Source organism: Alosa alosa, chromosome 22, assembly GCF_017589495.1.
Source record: "Alosa alosa isolate M-15738 ecotype Scorff River chromosome 22, AALO_Geno_1.1, whole genome shotgun sequence".
NCBI classification, from domain to species: Eukaryota; Metazoa; Chordata; class Actinopteri; order Clupeiformes; family Clupeidae; genus Alosa; species Alosa alosa.
In genome coordinates, this window is record NC_063210.1 from 3580867 (window position 1) to 3602171 (window position 21305).

Genomic DNA, 21305 nt, shown 5'->3' on the forward strand with positions numbered 1-21305 from the left:
CCTTAAATTTGGGAACTCTTGGGTCGAATTAAGTATTCTCATTGACCTTGTTCCTTGTTAAATAATGATGATGCTAACATTGTGGAAGTGTATACACTTGTTTGATTATTTTTGACCAAAGTTAAATAAATTTTAATTGTGTTTACCTGATTTAGGTCATTTCTTGCTAGTTACTTTTTCTGAATTATTTCTTTAAAGGTATACAGTTTCTCAACCAATAATGTAAAAAGAGAACATCATTATCTTGGTTGCCAAGTCACTCACACAACCATTTTGAAGTTGGAGCACTCAAGCAGTTCACAATATTTAGGGCACCCTTCAATTAAATTCAGGTTCAATTCAATTAAAGTCAGGTTTAATTGGATTGAATCTGGACTCGGCCCATGGATTAGAATATCCCTGACTTGGGCTCTAAGAGGAAGAAATGTCATCTTGTTATGATTGACAAAGTGAATTTATTCATACTCGTATGCACTTTATACATTTAGCAGTCAATACAAAACCATTGTGAAATTGTCACAAGTAGCATCACGACAGGCGCAACAAAACACGCACAAAATGCCACAGTCCTCAAGGCAAGTTCCCTTTGGATTCTCTTGTACATTTAACAGTCATAATAATACCTGTAATCTGATGCCTTTTTATCACTGATTGCAAAGAAATGGTCGTGAACAGTAGAGTAAGGCAATCAAGTATATGTTTCCCAAACAAAAAAAAGGCAACCAACCTTCCTTGCTCCGATGCATAAATAGAAGTACATTACTGGTAGATTTTTTGAATTTCAAATAGTGTAACTATCTCTTGAAATACCAACCAGTTTTAACTCAAACACACTACACAGAGGGTTATCCCTAAATAAACAATCTGAATTTGTAGTACCATTTACCTGCCAATGGAAGAAATGGTCTTGATTCAGGCAATCAGTTTTATTCATCAACTCTATTTACGATTTGATTAAGGGGTATATGTCACAATTGAACGCTAGATGACTAAATACAATCCACAATGTGACAAACCATCATGAAGCCCTGAGCAGATCCATATAAATAGAACCATCTTTGAATTATTCATCATGCCTATTCTTTAGAGAGGTGATATGATTCAGTGATGTTTGTGAGACTTTGTTGCTTATGATTTCTCACTTCTATCTACCATCATGTGGAATTTTTGGATCTGATATATATATTATTCTCAACGTATGTTACCTGTACATCACCATGTAACCACCTTTTTGCATCAGCACATTCTATATCCAGTCATGGTAACAACACTTCCGCTGTCACTGTGATTTTCAGATCCATCACCATGTCCACCATGCTGTTCCCTTAATGGATATTATTATGTCAGCTTTTGATAACACTTTTAATCAGTCAAGCTAAGCCTGATGCCTATATTTGTGTGTAAGAACAAGACCATGTGTTATGATTGAAGCATAGCCTAATGTTTGTCTCTGCTCTAAAAATCTACACTGCATCCTGATATGTTCTCCCCGAGCACTTCAACAGAAACCCTTTTTGTGCATAATGGAATTCTGGGAGATTTCTTTTAAGCAGTTATGGGAACCAGCAGAGGCAAGCTAGGTGAATTCACAGGGGAGATGAGGGAGGAAGGGACACACAGGCAGCCCCGGCAGGCCCCCGAGGGGCGGGGGAGGAGGGAGGGCAGGTCACATGACACGCTATCTGCATCTACAAAAGCATTGATCGGTGCTAAGGAGCGGAGCGGTGGTGGTGGTAGCGAGTGAGTGAGCGGGTGGGTGGTAAGGACAGCAGCCATGGATAGGTTCCTGATTTTGTCTGCTTCAGAAGGTGCTGGTAGGAGTTGTGAGCCGTCTTCCAATATACACCCTTGAGAGAGAGGAAAGAGATAGAAAGACAGAGATTGAAAGGAAACAGCAGTAAACCAATCGCCCAGTCAAGGCAGTCATTTTTTTCCCTCTCAAGGTCTTCAGGCTATCTGGCTTAGACCAGAGGAGCCATCTGACGGAAAGCAAGAAAAATGTCTGCACAGCGTGCACTTTCTTCCACTGACATGCCCGTAAAGCTGGGTGAACTCACTGATTTTGCGCTAAGGTTATGTCACCCCCTCGCACAGCAGTCGTGTGTGCATTCAGGCACGTAGATAAAGCCGTACAGTATGTGGGGGTCAGAAATAGCACCGCTAACTGTGGGCCGACTCAACGCTGCGCCTCAGAATAGCAATGCTGACATGAGATCAATTTTAGAATTCAGCTCATCATGAAGCATCAGAGGGGCAAAGCAGAGGCCAGATCCCAGACTTTTTTTAAATGCAGGTCACGATCTCTTCTTTGATCTGACTACAATGGATGTTTGAATAGACCACACACATCAGATAAGCAAGACTCACATACAGCCTCTTGAGACACAATGGAGTTTCAGAGGCCAAGAATATTCCCATGGTTTATGGATGGTTCCTCTCATAAAAATATACAACTGTGTGCACAGAGATCAACCCAGGCATTGAAATATATAGATATGAATGATGTGTAATCATAAAAAAAAGTATATGTGATGAAAATGTTGACTCTACAGGAGAGGTGTTCAGATGTGAACAGACATCTCACTTCTATCATGATCAGAGACACACCACTGAATTGGAAACACATAATCAATTTAGAGGGCATATAACACAGTCTAGGTCAAAAATCTCCTAACATCTCAACTCACCCCAAGCCTATAGCGAGAATGTGTGAGACCAACAGCGAAGGGAGAAACACCTTCAGGAATTCTGCAGAGAATATGCCCCCTTTCTTCATCATGCTGGTGTTCCTTATGCTGAGGGCAGATGAGCGCTTTGGGTGCTTCAGCAAGAACTCCCTGAGTTCAACAAAAAAAGCAAGTTGTCTTTACATGATGCTAAAAATGATGAAAGAAAAAGCAGAAGAGAAGAAAAGATAAATCCCCATGGTTATGGTTAGAGCTGCAATCCCCACACTTGTAAACGGTTAGAGCGGCAATGTTACAAAACTCAGAAACTTAGTTACGAAAGAAACTTTACATCCAACAAACTGGTTCACTCAGCGACACTTCAACATTACCCTTTTCATCTATTTTTAAACAAGATTTCAATGTTAAGATGTTCTCCTGCACTAACTTAGGCGGAATGTTTTCTGGTCGACTTGACCAGTCCCAGATCCAGTCTGCGTTTTTCTTCATAAGGTTCTCCACCTCTCGCCGTCTTTCAAGGAAGTCCTCCTCAGACTGAAATGAAAATGGGACTCCATGAAGAGGTCAGTAATGTGTCGGCCTGGTCAGACTGCATAGCATACACCTTCTACATTAGAAACCCTACACACCAGCATAGCACACACCTTCTACATTAGAAACCCTACACACCAGCATTGTTCAAAGACAAAGGAAAAAGCCACAGTGGATGACATTTAAATAAGATGTGACTAGTTGAAATTGCTGTTTTGGATGTGTCAAGTGCCAATTTATAAAAGGTCAAATCCAAAATGCTGTTCATCTACCAGCAGAAAAGACAGCATTATTATCATAGGTAGGGCATTCATAGGCCCTAATTTAAATGGTAGACAAAGTGCAGTCTAAAGTCTAACTCAAGCTAATTTGATAATGAGGCACACTCTATTTGCTAATTTAATACCATGACAGGCACAAACATTATTTGGTCAGCTCGCTAGTTTTAGTTCATGTATTGAACACTTTGAGTGAATTTGCACTTTGCCCAGTTAGGACCCATAGTGTTTCTGGGTGTTGTGGTATCTTCTACTCTGTTAGAGGTCTCTATCAATTTGATGGTTCCTGCAACATTTCCTTTTGCTATTCAAAACATGTTACCCATTGGATTACAATGGTGACTAATATAAAACTATATCAGGCCATTTATATCCTGGAACACTCCCAAAGATGATTAAGTGTCAATGGTTTTAGACAGATATTTTTTAGATAATGGTTAAAATCATTAGAAATTTAGAAAATGGGTAAAATCAGTCAGTGCAATTATACTGTATGATGTTGGTATGAAGATGACAGAAACAAACCTGTGAGCTATTTTTGCCTCCAGAGCTGTTCACATCGGAACCCCTGCGCAAGTGCAAAGGTGTCTGTGACCTTGGAGGACTGGAAAAGTGAAATGTAAACGTCAAAAAGGTATGTTCTTGGGGTTAGTCACAAATTCCTGACACACAAAAAAAAAATACACCTGTCATCTCTATAAAAGTGAAGAGACCACGCCTAAACTGATCTACTGTTTTGTAAGACACTGATGAAAGGAAGTGCTTTTGACATGAAGGCAGGCACCTGTCACAGGGTAGGCTTCCCCTGGAGCTGCTCCTGCCCGACTCGTGCTGAGCCTCCAGCAGCATTTTCTCCATGTCCCCACTGGCAGCAGCAGGGCCAGGAAGCTGCTGTTCTTCCCCTCCACTCGGGGCTGGGGGGGTTGCACTGCCGCCATTATTGAAGTGAAGCTCCACCCAGGAGCCTTACATTTGGGATATAGGGACAATATTGTCATAAGTGTCAGTATCACCTATTGACATGTCCGGGCATGATTAATGGCACAGCACAGCACAAATGAAGTAGCCATTATGAAACACATGACTGTGCTGCTCTATAAATAGCATCAGGCCAGCTTCCTGCATCTACCACAACACCAGGATTTTTTCTCTCTCTCCCTCTCTGGCCCTCACAGCAATCATCCAATCAGCAGAGGAGGAACGCAGCCCCCTCCCGCTGCTTACGTCACGGGAACAGACTATTTGAAGAGAAAGTGGGATTCTTTTTTTAAGCCTGTATCTTATCATAACTGCATTGAGCAATGATCTGTTGAACGAACACAACAACGGGACAGGTGACGCTCCAAACTAATCAACAAACAAGATAGTTTTACAACAGCATGTGCCCTGCTATGTAGGCTACCACACAGTGACAGTGATGGCGCAACTGCTTTGTTGACAAGCTGCAAGCTAGCCTGATATTCTTCTTCTTCAGGCTGTATTGTTACACAGGCCTTAGCCTACATAATAAGACAGACGACAGTTCCGTGTCAGCAGTCCATGGCCTATATGTATAATATTACATTGTTAATGTTACATTGCTATGAAAATAGTCTATATAGCCTATATTCCAGTTAGTGACCAAGGCGAACAGTCACGTGCGCCACCTTGTCAAACAAAGACGACACATTTCACACGCTTTTCACCTTGTTATAACGTATAGCCTACCATAATACATATATTATATAGGCGTTATGAAATGTCGAAAGTAGCCTGCTATTTCAATATGCTCAACACTGAGTGCATGTCAATTTCGCTGACAAAGCCTATCGCCAATACTGTATCTGTAAGCAGTCATGTTTACATTTCCAAGAGAAGGTAACGTTAGTTCGTGACACCCTTTCACTTACCTTGTAAATTTTCATCAGGGATATTTTGTTTCTCTGTCGTCATATTTTGGCAACAATGTTCCCTGTTCCTCTGACCAACTGGTTTAGTTTAGAATCGATTATTTGAAGCCAGGAATTCTGTGATCCTACGAGAATTTATCATAAACATGTGACAAGTTCAGTCTATTATTGCGATTTGTAGCCTACTCTGTTTCGATGTCAGACAAAATAAATTCGTGTCTTAATCACGCAGGAAGCATGGCTTTTCACACGACACAAGTAGAACGTTATGTTACTCTTGTTCGACTAGCCTTTGAAAAAATCTGGCTCATAAATAGTGACGTACCAAGCAGCTGTCCTATAGAGCGTTTGATATGACTGGTCCAAATAAGGGGGTGTCATGCAGAAGCGCACGCCAGATAGGAAGACATATCCATTCAGGAAATAGGACACTATGGTGTGATGCATATTATGATAAAAATAATTACAGTATGAATGTATTTGTTTACATTAGAACATTATATTAGATCAGATTAGATTAGATAGATAGATACTTATTGATCTCCAAGGAGACATTCAAGGAATATAGAGGGTTATGTACAGAGAGTATCAGTAGACATTTTATATAAATAATATACATGTAATATATTGCACAGGTTTATGGGCAGGTTATATATATATATATATATATATATATATATATATATATATAGTGCAGTTTTGGGTGTTAGCAGTGCAAGGGCAATGATGAAACAGTGCAGGAGTAAATGTAAACAGTGCAGTGCAGTCAATTTAAACAGGTAAACAGTGCAGAAGTAAAAAGTAAACAGGTAAACAAGTAAACAGCTAAAGTGCAAATGCTAGACAGGAGGTGTAGTTTTGTTCAGTATAGTGTTACAGCTCATGCTAATATTTATCAATAAAAGTACCAGGGATTTGGCATTTCCTGAGAATATTCCCTTTTAAAGTGTAGCCTACTATATAGACATTCAATGTTTTTCTATACAAATTCGTATTCATTAGATGAAAGGATGTGGGCATGTTAACTGATTCATTGCAGATATCACACACTACCAAATGCTTTCTAAGACCTGCTAATTAAGTCTGCATCAGTGAGAGATTCCATCTACCCCTCCCGCTCCTCTCATCTCCTCCATCACCTGTATTTGTCTGTTTGACTGGTCACTGGCGACCTGAGAGCACAATCCCATGACCTTCACCTCCTGTGAGGTTTCCAGTTCCACACAGAGGATCACAACAACAGCAACAACAACAACAAAAGCTTAAGAGAGAAATGTCTCTGCAATGCTGCCTGTGGTTCAGTCAGATTCCTTTGGTCATGTGCACTCGCATTAATCTTTATTTTTAGGCAATTGTACATATAGCCTTGCCTTGATATTTTGTCATTATTTTCCTGCAATTTTTTGATACATTCAATATTTCAGTCAATTAAATATAAATAGTATATTATATTTGGTAGACAAGAATGATATTAGGTGATAAATGAATGACATGGTAACAACTTGTGTTTTATGTTATTTTCATAATATTGTAGCCATGTGTGAATATGACTCTCTATCGCCCTCCTAAGGAGTAAGGAGAGTTTTCCCATGGTGATGCAAACATCCTGGTTCTGAGGACGTTCGGCATCCCTGGTCCGCGTTCAGTGACTGGCCACACCCGTAGGAGGATGACGTCTCATAAAAAATACTGCATTGTGCACTTTGCTAAATGCCTGGGGATGTTTCAAAATCAGTGTAAGGCTAATATATTTAACAGGTCTTTTCTTGTTTGTATAGTACGTGGCTGTGTCTGTGTTCCTGTGTGTTTGTGTTTGTGTTGTTGTTTGTGTGTGTGAGTGTGTTTGGTTATGGTGCTGATGCAGGGTGGATCCCCTGGTGGTGATGACGTGATTACATGTGTTGGCCCGGCTGCGCTGCAGAGTCTCCGCAGTGGCCTAGCGCCAGCTGGTGGAGGCTGGCAGTGGACTGTACCACCCATCCGCCCTCTGTATGAGAGAGAGAGAGAGAGAGAGAGAGAGAGAGAGGGAAAATGATTCAAGTCGTCAGTTCATCCCAGCCCCCATCCCTATCCTCCTTAGCCAGCTCTCACAGTGCAGCCTAGTATCCGCGTGTGCCTATGTGAGTGTGTACATGTGGGTGCATGTGTGTGTGTGTGTGTGTATGACTGCATATGTGTTTGTGCTGTGTGAATGTGTGCGCGCCACGACACACTCCCCACCTCCTCCTCCTCCTCCTCCTCCTCCTCCTCCTTCCTCTCTCCCTCTCCCTTGCCGGCTTGATTCTTCACTTCTGCAGGGAGGGGGGTGTGTTCACGGTAAGCGCACAATCCTGCTCGCTGCATGGTTTTAAAATGCTCCGGAGAACCTGCCCCCTCTATCCCCACCTTCCACTCTGGCTTTAACATCCACTCTGTGCATCTATGTGTGTGCTTGTGTGTGTTCTCTCTATTTTGGATGAATCATTACCCTAGCCCTGTTTATTTTGTTTCCAGGGATTTCAGAGCAGGTTTTGCGAGCAGCTTGCCGTGTTTCTCTTCGTCCTCTTCCTCCTCCTCTTCCTCCTCCTCCTCCTCCTCATCCCCCTCTCTGTGTGGTTATTTTTTCCTGCCACCCGTGCAATGTGAGTGATGAGAGTGGCGTGTGGGGAAGTGGCGGTCTGTGGAGCAGGCATGAGAACACTTCCCTTCTCCTTTCAGAGCATGTGCCACAGCTCGCAGAAAATGCTTCTCCCGACATCGCTGGAGCAACTCCCCGGCTAGAGCCAGCAGTCAGCAATCCCCTCGCCATCTAGGATCATGCTTTTAAGGTTAGTCTCCCTCGCTTTCTCTCTCTCTCTCTTCTCTCTCTCTCTTCTCTCTCTCCCTCACACATAAGCTCTCTCTTTCTCTCTCCCTCTCATTCTCTCTGTATGTATGGATCTTGATAACTCAATGAAACTGCCATGCTCTAAATAAGCGATGCATCCAACCATAGTCTGCACTAGGCTAGCATTGGTTGCTGTGTGTATTTGTGTCAGTGTGTGCATGTGTGTATGTGTGTCTGCATGTCTCTGGGTATCTAAGCAGGATTATGTCTATATCTGACAGACTGCTTAGGTTGCACAAACTGGCAATACTGGTGTAATAACCTAGCATGGTCCATGTTACTGTTGATTAAGAATACTGATAGAGTATACATTGCAGCAAGAATGCTTTTAAATAATATTCTGTTGAATGCTAATAGCTGTTACTCTGCTGTTACTGAAATATGTAAAAATGTAATATGTTTTAGCTCTTCCAAGCAATATTTCAAGTGAATACTTCTTTACACTGAACCTATAATCAGGCCTGCATAGGTACAAGACATGATAACTTTGAACTTTGAATGTGTACATTGGCATTGCTGATATAATTAGACTCCACTTGTCTTAATGTATAGTTCCTATAAAATATTTATGATTAGACTAGACTGTGCTAAAAGTTCCTCAGGGGCTCATCAAAAAGATGAGTTCAACCGGTTCAACACAGGACTCTTCTCTGTCTCTACACAGCTGCAGAACAGGGTTTATATCCAAGAACAAATATCTTCAGCTTACTGGAGGAGGTTGAGTTGAGTCTTTATGAAATCTTCCCAGGAGGCAAGCTTTTACTGGAACAGATTAAAAATCCATTCTGTTGTAAGGTTTTGGTTGAGACTATATTGATGGCAGGGTCTACACACTATGTGAGCATGTGGCCATTATAGAATGTATGTTTCCCACATATCAGTGCACTTGCTCTTATGTGCTCTAAAACACATGGGTCTGAAGAACAATCACTAATAAGGACGATGACATGTCACAGTGTTTTCACTTTGTTGGTTTAGTTTAATCTTCACTTTAAATATGTTGTCATTATGTAAATCCTACAAAATCTGATTCATTTCAAGATGACCTTAACGAGTGCTTATCTTAAGCTTGTTGCTGAGTAATAGTTGAACCCAAAAATAAGCTTTAAAGCTTCATGTCCACAAATTTAGTCCTAATATTCCATTTAAAAAACAGACCTTTCACATAACAATTATGTGTGCAGCACATATTAGCAATTCCATCCCATAGCCTATAGACGCCAAAAGGACAATTGTAGCTAAGACATACCTTTTTTTGACAAAAGCCCCAAATCTAAAGGCTCCATAACCAAGCAAATCTACCGATCGCCTTAGAATATCCATCATTTCTTTGAAGAGAAGCACTGACAGAGGAGATGAGACATGATCACCTAAGGCAATGTAGTCTTAGGGGAGGCAATGCATCTTCACACAGAAGAGCACCACGCACACTCACGGCATGGGAATGTGATGATATCTCACTTCGCACACTCCAGTCTCCATCTTACAACCTGGCACACTCAACTCCATCCTCTCGAAGAAATAACCTGGATGTTGAAGTGGTTTGTCTCACAGACATGATGCTCTGAGCTATTTCCAGCCTTGGGAAGAGTGCTCTGTGGAAGTGTGTGTATTAACCTGCTCCCCCATTATAGCTGACCTCTCATCCACTGGAGCACAGTGGCAGAGTAGCAGGCCTGATTAGCATCGAACAAGACGGAGCCCAGCAAAGACAGCAGGGAAATGACAGGGAAGAGAGAACTCCTGAACTCCCACCAGCACTTTGCTCCGACTCCAGGCCATATGTTACCTGCTACACGTTACAACCTCTACATGGCCTGCTGCTCGCTTTTTTAATACAGAATTATTATGTTTGTTTTATTTTTCCCTTCAATAGTCTGCTTGTTTCTTGTTTGTCGTAATTTATTAGCTTTTGTTGATTAATTAGCACAAACAGAAATGATCTTACTATAAATGACACGTCCGTCTGTTATTGAACATATTCCTCATGTTTTGCAGGAATTAAATTAGGAAACATATCTGCTGTCTTCATGTCATCAGGAATTTAGAATGATTTCATTTCCAGATGGTGGCTACTCTAGCGAGCATCTTTTACTTATGACTGGCAGAGATCATGGGCCAGTTTGGGAATGAGCTGGAGATGTTTTAAAAGGTGGAGTTTGGGACTATGTGTTAGAGAGCAAAGGAGAGCGGGAGACTTCTTCATCATGTGAGGCACTATCAGAAGTCATCTAGGAGCTCTAGTCTTTTGAAGAATGACGTCCCAAAGGTTGCTGATAGATTTGGTAAACACTTCATGCCGGAGGCAATTGATTTCAGTATGTGACTGACTTGGATGCAGTATGTATTTACTGGTTTCTTAGATGCAGTTTCCAGAACTGGAGAAGGGAAGTAGATAGGGAAATGTCAGAGGGAAATTAATGGAAATATGCTCTTGAAATGAAGACTGCTTCAACTGCCTCTGAACTGCTATGAGGATTTCCACCTCATGTTAAATGGGGCACAGCAGGAAGGACATCTTCACAGGCTTGCCTCCAGCATAGATTTGACAGCATAGATTTGCAAAGTGACTTGTTTGTCAAGTTTAGAATGCTTAGAGTGCTTATTTCTATAACACATACATAATTAATTTGTCAAATGTGGCCATTTTAGGACTTCAAACATAGACTGATGGAAAGCTGATTCCATGCTGAATATTAGTTTTTCTCTCGCTTTTTGTGTGCGCTACAATATACTGTGTCTGAAATTTTCATATCCATTAAATTTTGAATAGGAGAAGAGAATCAAATGTGCTGTAATGCATAAAATGATTCTTGAAATAGACTTAGATGTACAAACGAAGATAGTGATTTTGAGGAATGCAAAAATATGCAATATTATAGCCAATCTTTAGTATATTAGGGGCCAAAGCACAACTATTAAAGCATATTCGATATAATAAAAAGCTTGATAAATGGAACTGGAGAGGTCCAGCATTCTGGGTCATCATCTGGCACTGGACTCTGTGGTGCTGTGGGCAGGGGAGGCTGGTTGTTTGTCCGGCGTTGTTAACATGCAGCTCACATCCTGTGCTTTGTCAAGGGTCAGGGTCTGAAAGAGACGAGTCACATCTGGTATGGAAACCAAATTGCAGCCTCACTGGTGAGGCAGAGGAACAGAGAGAGAGAGAGAGAGAGATAGATAGTGTGTTGGAGTAATAGATTGGAACTTGCCACACACTTCAAAAGGTGAAAGCGCAATCTCTCTATGAAGGTGTGCTGTTATCCCTCTTGTGCCTCTGGAACATCCTGATCCTTTTTAGGAGAGTGTTTATGTTGTGTTGTTTTCTAAGTGTGATAACATCTGATCCTGAGTTATTGTGTGCATCCATTTCAGTCAATTACAGTGTGATTTGAACTTTGAGCTATTGAACAGCAGGGAGTTCTTGTTCTGTTTTGATGGATGGAGTCACGTATGTGCCATGCAAATTATACCCAAGGCAAAATGATCAATTATGGCAAGTGTACTAGAATAGATTGGTTTATAAAATGTCAGACGACCATGCATAGTTTATCAAACAGTCGCAAGCTGGACGTTCAAGAATGAACGCCATTGTAAATCAAGCTGCGATCAGTCAGCCCTTGCCAACTTGTTCTTTAACCCTTTTCTGCCTCTCCTTCCATCCTCTCTCATTCTCTCTTGCTGTGTCTTTGCATCTCTGTTTTTAACCAGTTTTGCTTTCCCTCGCCCCCTCATACCTCTCACTTCTCCTGTTCCTTTCTCTTCCTATCTGTTTCTCTGTCTGTCTGTTGGTCTGTCTGCCTGCTCCTCTGTGAGGATGATAGATGATTAATCTGTGAAAAGGTCTGGGTGGGTCATGTTTGTGAGCTCAGAAATCCAAGTGTATTACTGTAAGCTGAATGTTCTCAGAGGCCTTAGCAAGTATAAGCATGAAGAGTTGCATATATGTCTGTCAATCCCTTTTTGTCTGTACCTGTAGTACCTGTAGGCATGATGTCAAAAGGATCAAAATTGTTTGTCTCCTGTCTGTCATAGCACTAGTCCCATCTTGTTATCATCAACGATGTGCCCTGTACTATCACTCTTTTAAAAAGTGAAGTTGGCGTATCTCCTGGGAAGACAATGTGGGCTTGTTTGGTGGTGTCTGGCATTGCTTGGTTCATATTCAGACAGGGCGCTTCTGTGTGAGGGACGTGTAGCTGACAAATGTGTCTCGCGGTGTGTCATTTTGCCCTCTCTCCTGAAACAGAAAATGCATTTGTTTCATTGGCCTTTCAGCAGCACAATCTCACATAGCAATTAAATGATAGCATGGCAGAGTGGGAGAATGTAGCTCAGGCTGAACTGAAAACCAGCTTTATCAAATGTGTTTACAGTCAACAACAATAACAATGCTGGAAGCGCTGTTATCAGAACGGTTGCTCCCCTGGAGGTGTATTCTGATAGAAGGAAATTGATCTGATGCGTGAGGACTGTGTGCTGCGGGGACAAGCGGTGGTCCTAACGCTCCATGATGTTGATGTGATGCTGTGTGGTCCACATCACAAGAGGATGTGTTCAGCATCTCCATGGTTTAACAGTGTGCTGTGTCTGCCTAGCTCAGTGCTGCAGGAACATGGTGTCACTGCAGGTTAGTGGTAGCTTAGGGCTCTCTCAGCTCTCTCTTGCCTCTCTCTGGCACCCACATACACACACACACACACACACACACACACGCACACGCACACGCACACACTTTGAGTAAGACTGACAGGCATCAAGTTGTTTTTTTGTCCCAAAATGGCCCCAGTCCCCTCTCTGACTTCATCCGTCTCTCTCTCTCTCTCTCTCTCTCTCTCTCTCTCTCTCTCTCTCTCTCTCTCTCTCTCTCTCTCTCCCTCTCTCTCTCTCTCTCTCTGTCTTTTGGGTCCAGGTGGGCGAGAAAATGTAGCTGAGGATCCGAGAGGCCGAGAATCCTGAGACCCCTGACACGTCACAGGTCCCTGTGGGGAGGTGGTTGGGGCCAGAGGGCATCGCTGCTGGATCGCCGCCTCGCCTCGCCATGTCCAAGAAGGGGCCAGGGAGCCGGTCCAAGGGAGAGCGGCCCGACGCCCTGGCAGCTCTGCAGGCCGCCAACGAAGAGTTAAGGGCCAAACTGACCGACATCCAAATCGAGCTGCAGCAGGAGAAGAGCAAGGTGAGAGCAGGAGCTATCACCACAACAACACAACACAACACAACACAACACAACAACAGAACACAACACAACACAACACAACACAACACAACAACAGAACACAACACAACACAACACAACACAACACAACACAACACAACACAACACAACCAACCACAACACAACACAACACAACACAACACAACACAACACAACACAACACAACACAACACAACACAACACAACACAACACAACACAACACAACACAACACAACCAACCACAACACAACACAACACAACATCAGCTCCACACCACACACAGCTCCACTGGTTCCACTTGGCAAGACACAAGCACAAACAGTCTTTTCTCATTATGCTCCAATGGTACTCGCTGAACTCACTAGAGATTAAACCCATGTAGATTCATGGGCTGCCTTGTTTCAATAAAAAACAGACCATATTCATAGAGCTGGTATATTTTTATCCTTGGAAAGATAAAGCCCCCAGTGATTGGGCATGGTGAGGTATTTACTGCTACTGCAGTGCATTGAGTTGGAATGCATCTCTAGGGCTTTTGTGTCAGAAAGATTGTTAATGTTGTCAGTGGGCTGAGGGGGCAGCAGGTTACAGTGGCTTAATTGTTGATGTTTCTCATTTACTATTAACCCCATTAACCAGCCCTGACACTGTTCCATAGACCTGTCTCATGTAAACGAGTTAGTCCACTCAGTGGTCACAGACGTCCAGTGAGTGATTTGGCAGCAGCTTGTTAACTCAGAGTAGATTGCATATAGATGTTTCTGTCAGGGCAATTCCCATGTCATGACATGGTTCCGTGCCAGCCACACCGTCTGACAGGAAGGTAATAGATGACAGGGAGGAAATAGGGTTAATGATTTGGCTGGCCATATTAGTGCCACAGCTGAGCCTCCCAAGAGAGTCCTAAGGAGCTGAAGAGCTAAAGCAGGAGATGCTCCAATCAGCTGTCAGTCTTGGTGTGATTGGACATTTAGGAGGGCTTCCCATGGCAGTTGCATCTAGGGATATGCTTTCTTCAGACATGCAAGTCTTATCTCAGCTATGCTCTTGAAAGTACATAGGTGTGGAATGATATCTGATTCTTCAGTCTTTTCCTAAGCTCTTAGAATGTACTGGACCAAATGTATGTAACCTGCAGGAGAAAGAATCTCTATTCAATTCATAAACTAGCCGTCACCATGGGAGAATACAATATCAATAGGAGTAAAAAAGACAGGAAGACAGAAAAAGAGTGGTAGTGAATGGGTGTGCATGTGTGGTTTAGTGGGAGTGGGTTGTAAGACCTCTCTCTGAGTTCACTCCCACGGCCTCTCCCTGCATCCTGCTGCACCTGACTCAGATCGATAGCACAGGGCCTATCCAGCAGCACTGGGCACCATTACAGTATGGGAGACATAATCTCCCCATATCAGAGCTAAAGAACACCTAGTACACACTCCTGTAGCTCTCATAATCTCCCCATATCAGAGCTGAAGAACACCTACAGTAATACACACTCTCCTGTAGCTCTCATAATCTCCCCATATCAGAGCTAAAGAACACCTAGTACACACTCTCCTGTAGCTCTCTGGCTAAGACTGCCTCATGTGCAATCTCCTTACAGCCATGGATTCATGTTTCCTGCATTTCCCTGCGTTATCACGGAGGTCTAGCCCTGAGCTGTGTGCGGCAGGGTGACTCCGTCTTTGATGGTGAAGGGAAAATGATCTGGAATAATGCCCCTCTCTGCTTGGGCACGTTCAGCGAGTAATTGGAGAGCTTCATTCTAACAGACTGACCCATGCGCCGGTCGCTTTGACTTCCCATTCTAATGAGCGCATTAGCATTTATCGCTCACAGGAGCGAGCGTTGTCTCCTCCTTTTATCTCCAGAAGTCAGCGTTGTGGTGGCAAGTTTTGGGGAGTCACAGCACTGTGTGCTCGCCCATGCGGAGGAGACTAAAAAAGAGCATGGCAGATGAGAAAGTGCCGCTTGCATTAGAATAAATAAGACCTCAGCTGTCTGGCCTCGCTGTCAAAAAAGAACCCTTTTAGGGGAATGTCAAAAATAGATGTTCCCCACTCTGCCTGCCTTTATATCAAGATGGCGGAGGCTGCTCTAAGCCCACATGTGGGGACACCTGGGTGCAGGTGAGTGTAAATGCTGGTCATGCTAATTGAGGCTCTGCTGTGATAAATGAACCGTGGCGCTGGCCTGAGCTGTAGGGATGGGGTCTGGGAGGGGGAGGGGGAGGGGAGAAGGGGGCAGGGCCTGGTGCATGCTGGGAGTCTGCAGATGTTCATCGAGCACTTTGGCGAACGGGAGGGTGTGTGAATGGCGCTTTTGTGACACACAGGCTGCTGTCAACAGCCAGCACACGGTGTCTCCATGTTCCACGTGCCGTTGTCCAGCCTGAATGGACAATGCTCACACGACATGTGCGGCTGGTCTTAATGAACCCGGTGCCATCCTCCACAAGGACACTGTTTGCTTTTGGCCATATGGTGGTTGCTTATTTATTATGAATATAATACATGCCATTCCATAATTTCCCCATATTATTAGAATGTATGGCCCTGAGGTAGTAAATATGCTGCATTCACCAAGGTAATTCTGTGAATGTGTACATGTAAAAGGAGCTTGGTAATAGCTACAAACACAGACCAGTATGACCTCACCAACAAATGATGTCTGGCTTTAGTGGTCCTAATCACTTCAGCGGGGGATCCAGACACTGCTTCCTGCTTGGTTGTCATGGCCCCACCTCCTCTGTTTATATGTTGACTCAAAAGTGAACCAGTACAGCTTGCTCCATTCTTAATGCTGTATATGGTTTTAAATCAATTTAACTATTTTTATAAATAAATAATATTTTTAATTAAATATAATGTGAGCATATTGGGCAGATCATACTTTCTAATAGCTTTCTTCGCAGTATCTGAACCCAAAGTATTTCAAAAGAATGGATTACATAATAACGTCTTTAAATGTTGTATGGCATCTTTTTGACATGCAGAGCAGGATTTACTACGCAGTTGTCAGTTTCCACATTTCACACAAATGCAATTTCATGACTTCTGACATGTGTGTGGTTCCTATAACTGTGTGTGTGTGTGTGTGTGTGTGTGTGTGTGTGTGTGTGTGTGTGTGTGTGTTATACTGCTGGCTTTAATTAATGTAACGGATGAATGGGTCACTCCAGGAGGCTCATGGGAAGTCTTTGGCCTCTGGCTTGGCTCTCTCTCTCTCTCTCTCTCTCTCTCTCTCTCTCTCTCTCTCTCTCTCTCTCTCTCTCTCTCTCTCTGGGCAACCTGAGCCTCTCTCCACGGCCACTGTGTTTGGCTACAAATATGACTTCTTCTCCCTTTTTTTTCCTTTTGTCCCTTTTTTCCACACTGTGTTTGTTTTCATTCACGCCTCGTGATCATCGCTGTCCAGTCTCCTGACCCACTTATCATCCATATGACTAGTTAGTCAGGGTCGAGGTGCTTCTGCGTATCTCCCAGGCATACTCACCATCTGTTATCCACTGCCAACAGTCTGCACGAGCCCTGCCGTGATGCTCATGCAGACCCAGTGTGTCTGGAGAGGTAGAGCAGTATGACGCGGCTGTGGTCCTGGCTGATGCTAGCCCTCGCCTGAGCATTCTGCACAGTCATGCTGTAGTGTCGTGCTGCAGACTGCGCTAGAGCAGTGCAGTGGAACACTGACCCTAAGGAGGGAGAGGGAGAGAGGGAGAGGGAGAGTGCACTTCTCATCAGAGATAATTTTAGATGTGCCCCCAAAGAGAGCCCCCCCCCCCTCCACCTCCACACCCACACACATCCAGAAGCTAACACATACATACAGACATTTGTTTGGGGCAATGCAGGAACACACAGTTGAGAGCTCCTCCCCTCCTCCCCCGCCCCCTCCTGCCCAGTGCCCAGTTCTGCGTCTGCTGCAGGCACTGTGTGTCACTCTCTGTTAAACTGGGACAGAGCAGGGGAGTGTGACCTCAAATAAACCCAGAGAGGTCGGGGCCTGACACACTAATGGACTATAGATAGCTCTCATGTTGCACCCACTTACAGTGTACTGCTCTAACAAAACAAACTTATTGTTCATATGAAATACATTCAAATCTAAATTTGAATCTAAATTTAGCATTTCATTGTTCAGTGCCTGTTTACTCTTATTATGACTCTGTTTATCTTATTATTCTTTGTAATAGCTTTTTTCCCCAGTATCTAAACCCAAAGTGTTTTGGAAAAAAAATTGGATTACATGTAATAACGTCTTTAAATGTTGTATGGCATCTTTTTGACATGCAGAGCAGGATTTACTACACAGCTGTCAGTTTCCACATTTCACACAAATGCAATTTCATGACTTCTGACATGTGTGTGGTTCCTCTGACTGTGTGTGTGTGTGTGTGTGTGTGTGTGAGTGTGTGTGTGTGTGTGTGTGTGTGTGTGTGTGTGTGTCTGTCTGTCTGTGTGTGTTATTAGTCATCTGATACCTGTACAGGATGCTTGACAATTAAAATGTTGAATCATTCAGTATGTCCACGGGCCATATGCATGATTCACACTGGATGCGTGGCGAGTGCGTGGCAGCTGCATTACCTGTCCGTTTCAAGTTTCAGCACCCATGTTAAAGATTAGAGCTTGCCCACTTCCCGCGTGACATGCATGTGTTTAGATGTGTCTCGAGTCGTGCTTGAACTGTGTTTGGTTCCCCCAAAGTCGTCTTCCAGGCAGCGCTGCATGGAAGGCACTAGGGTTAGGCAAGGGCAAGGGTTAGGGTTAAGGTTAGGTGCCTTGAAGTGGACGGTGGTGGCTTAAAACACTATCGAGCGCTGGAAACACGCACTAGATGAGGCGCCTTTTCCGAGAGGAAAGTGTGTTGGAAGCGTTTTCAGCCAAAAGAGACAATGAAGAGATGTTTTAATAGTCCGACTGGCATTTCTGATATACTCACATGAAACGCGACGCAACAGTTACAGAGCAGAGATGCAACACACACGCCAGGGTGGCGTTCTGAATCGGCCGTCAGACGACTCTCTCTCCCTCCCTCTCTCTCTCCGCGGTCTCTTGCAGGTGAGCAAGCTGGAGCGCGAGAAGACGCAGGAGGTGCGTCACGAGCAGAACAAGTCGACGGTGGTGGTGACGGAGCTGCGGGCCAAGCTGCACGAGGAGAAGCTGCGCGAGCTGCATGGCGTGCGTGAGACGCTGCTGCGCCAGCACGAGCAGGAGCTGGTGCGCGTCATCAAGATCAAGGACGGTGAGATCCAGCGGCTCCAGGGCCTGGTGGCGGCGCTGCGCGACGGCCCCGCCGACAAGCTGCGCTCGGCGCTGGCGGGCGAGGTGCGCGAGGAGGTGCGACGCAGCTTCGAGGGCGAGCGCGGACGCCTGCAGCAGGAGATCCTGGAGCTGAAGGGCGCCAAGCGGCAGATGGAGGAGGCGCTGACCACCGCCGTGCAGGCCGACAAGACCAAGGCGGCCGAGATCCGCAGCGTCTACCACCTCCACCAGGAGGAGATCAACCGCATCAAGAGGGAGTGCGAGAAGGAGATCCGCCGCCTGGTATGTGTCCACTCTGTCCACTCTGTTCAACACACCATATGTTATCATCAGCATCATTCATAACTAATGAATGAGAGTTAGAGAGACTCAATGTGACCATCAAACATTATGTTCAATGGGTCCATTTGTTCAGTTTACAGCATGCCGTATTATTTCTATACAGTACCTAAATTTGTATGTAGATCTTTCAGATAATCGAACATACTATCTATCTTTATCTTTGTCTTTCTTTTTACCATTCTACTTCTGTCAGGCTTAGTTCTGTGAATTATCCTTCAACTTGGTTCTGGGATATTGCATAATGTGAGAAACATTGTTATTTAGCGTTATAAAGAGCAAGTGACCTGGTTTGGAGACTCCTCGGAGAGCGTGCTGGAGGCGGGGTTTCAGTCTTTACTGTGCTCATTTGCACACGTCTCTGTGTGTGTGCAGCCCGTACCGTGCAGCACAGAGCCCTGTGAAACGGTGCATCATAGTGATGGAATTTGATCCTTAGGTTTTGATCATGTTTGTAGACAGACCCGGAACACAATGAAGGGCCTGGGCCAACAGCAGTCTGTTTCAATGAGAATGTGTCTAGAGGCTCTGAAGTGATGATTTTCATGCTGACTTCATAGGTTATTTACTTGACATTCACATGATTGAACCTTTCTCCAAATGCCCTATTTAGTACATCAGACATTCTTATGTTCTTGGACACCATCACTAGCAGCACACTGAGCCAAACTAATCAGCAGGTTTCCTTTGCCACACAGCCATACAGCAGAACATAGATACAGTTTGTGATAACGCTTTGGCTGGAACCAAATGGAACTCGATTTCCTCTTCAGGAATTTGCTCTTCAGTAGCAAAATTACATAGCGCTGTGACTGGACCCAAAGAATGTGTGTCTGCAGTCTTGCCTTTACACAAAGTGTTTTGCTCTGCCTGTAGATTCCCAAGTGAACAGTAATACTGGAGAGGCAATTTTGGGAGGATCTGAGCGTCTCTGTCATGATGGATGGAGTGTTGGCCTTGCCTGTGAATTTAGTGTTCAGGCTCCTGTGCCTGGTGCAGGGCTTCTATTTAGCATCCTCTGGGACAGAATGTACACTCAACTCTCTCCAGGCTCCTCGCTCTGTGTCTGAAATCCCTCCTTATGTGTGGAGGAGTGAAATGTGGTGCTTACAGGTATTTGGAGATTTCAAGCCTTATCTTGAGATTTAATGGCTTTTATCCATCATGCTTGTTGATAATTCTGTTTTGAATTAGATTTTGTATCATTTTTAGGCAATTCAACTGTCATTATTGCATTTTCATGGAAGAATTTTGCCAATAATCAAGATCACAGTTGTTGACTCTGCCTATTTGATCTGCTCATTTGTCTTGATGGCAATTCCCTTGGAAGTTTCCACTACTGAGTTTTTTATCCGTTGTTCTGTATGACCTACGGAAGTTTTCACCGTCTCTTTTAATCCATTATTTGATTCAGGTTTGAGGTTTTATCTAAAGGACAGATTATCAAAATGAGTCATTGACATTTTATTATCATGTGTCCCAGGGAACACGTAACGGCCTTGAGTGTAAGGCTGGTCCTGTCCTGTTGTGTTAAAGAGTTATCGATCTAGCCATGACGTTGACCTTGGATATCTCTGCCGTATCAGCCGCCCGGGCCCAAAGTAGTGTGGCCTTGATCTCTTTAGTGTGATCAGCTAGCTGCGTTAGCAGAGGCGTGCTCAGGGGAGATCATCCCCACCTCACAGGCAGCCTCTCCTCCTAGCTGCTAGATGCTTCACCTCTTGTTTGAGTGAGTGGTAGACTTTTGGATGGGGAGGTTGGAACATTGTTACCTTCTCAAGTATTTCCCTATTAGTCGTCTCCAATGTGTTTTCTCAGGTAGTGGACCACAGGGCTAATTGGGGCCAACAGGATGTTTTCATACAGTATGTCTGAGAAATCCCAAATTCCTGACCTTCTCTCTGACTGTAGCAGATGTGAACTGGTTCCTTTAGAGGAAGAGCAGTCGCAGAGGAAAGAAAAGAGAGAATGTGGAGATTGTGTCTGTTGAGGATCAGATTCCCCTCAGACAGTTTGATGTCTTTCTTAGGGGGCCTCAGAAGAGGACATTAAAGAAAATGCGATGTAGTGGGGCAAAATACCATACAAATTCCTCCATTAAAATATTTAATGTCATTTGAACATTCATAATGGGTAGATGTTAGAGTATATATTAAAGTAGCTAAGATGCCTGCTAGAATTTGAATATCTATACAATGATGTAGGAACTGCTTGGGGGACCTGAGATGCTTAGAAGGCACTGAGGGCATAATTAGT

General features: G+C 43.9%; 2 protein-coding genes across 23 annotated transcripts in view; one reads left to right on the forward strand and one right to left on the reverse strand.

Annotated features, from left to right (window-relative positions):
- Positions 1-435: 435 nt before the first annotated feature.
- Positions 436-5713, reverse strand: bnip3 (BCL2 interacting protein 3). The gene is made up of 6 exons (XM_048233744.1): positions 5386-5713; positions 4281-4461; positions 4022-4100; positions 3115-3221; positions 2688-2837; positions 436-1847 (listed from the first exon to the last, which is right to left on the reverse strand). The coding sequence occupies exons 1-6, from the start codon at positions 5426-5428 to the stop codon at positions 1802-1804; spliced, it is 606 nt and encodes a 201-aa protein (XP_048089701.1). The 5' UTR covers positions 5429-5713; the 3' UTR covers positions 436-1801.
- Positions 5714-7392: 1679 nt separating this feature from the next.
- jakmip3 (Janus kinase and microtubule interacting protein 3) overlaps positions 7393-21305 on the forward strand; it is a 33745-nt gene continuing 19832 nt past the window's right edge. For 17 of the 22 annotated variants that reach the window (XM_048232878.1, XM_048232889.1, XM_048232886.1 and 14 more), the window contains exons 1-3: positions 7737-8192; positions 13164-13427; positions 18507-18992. In XM_048232878.1, the coding sequence (XP_048088835.1) occupies positions 13293-13427; positions 18507-18992 (621 nt within the window). In that variant the 5' untranslated portion in view covers positions 7737-8192; positions 13164-13292. Of the gene's footprint in view, positions 7506-7557; positions 7702-7728; positions 8193-13163; positions 13428-18506; positions 18993-21305 lie in introns of those variants that run through there. The other 5 variants (XM_048232884.1, XM_048232882.1, XM_048232880.1 and 2 more) reach the window with 5 other exon arrangements.

Excerpts from the sequence above, each read along its gene's own strand:
- bnip3 (XM_048233744.1), bottom strand. The coding sequence starts at position 5,428 with ATGACGACAGAGAAACAAAATATCCCTGATGAAAATTTACAAG. Across the intron at positions 3,222-4,021 it reads GAGGCAAAAATAGCTCACAG|TCTGAGGAGGACTTCCTTGA; the intron begins GTTTGTTTCTGT and ends TTTTCATTTCAG. Across the intron at positions 1,848-2,687 it reads ATTCTCGCTATAGGCTTGGG|GGTGTATATTGGAAGACGGC; the intron begins GTGAGTTGAGAT and ends CTCTCTCTCAAG.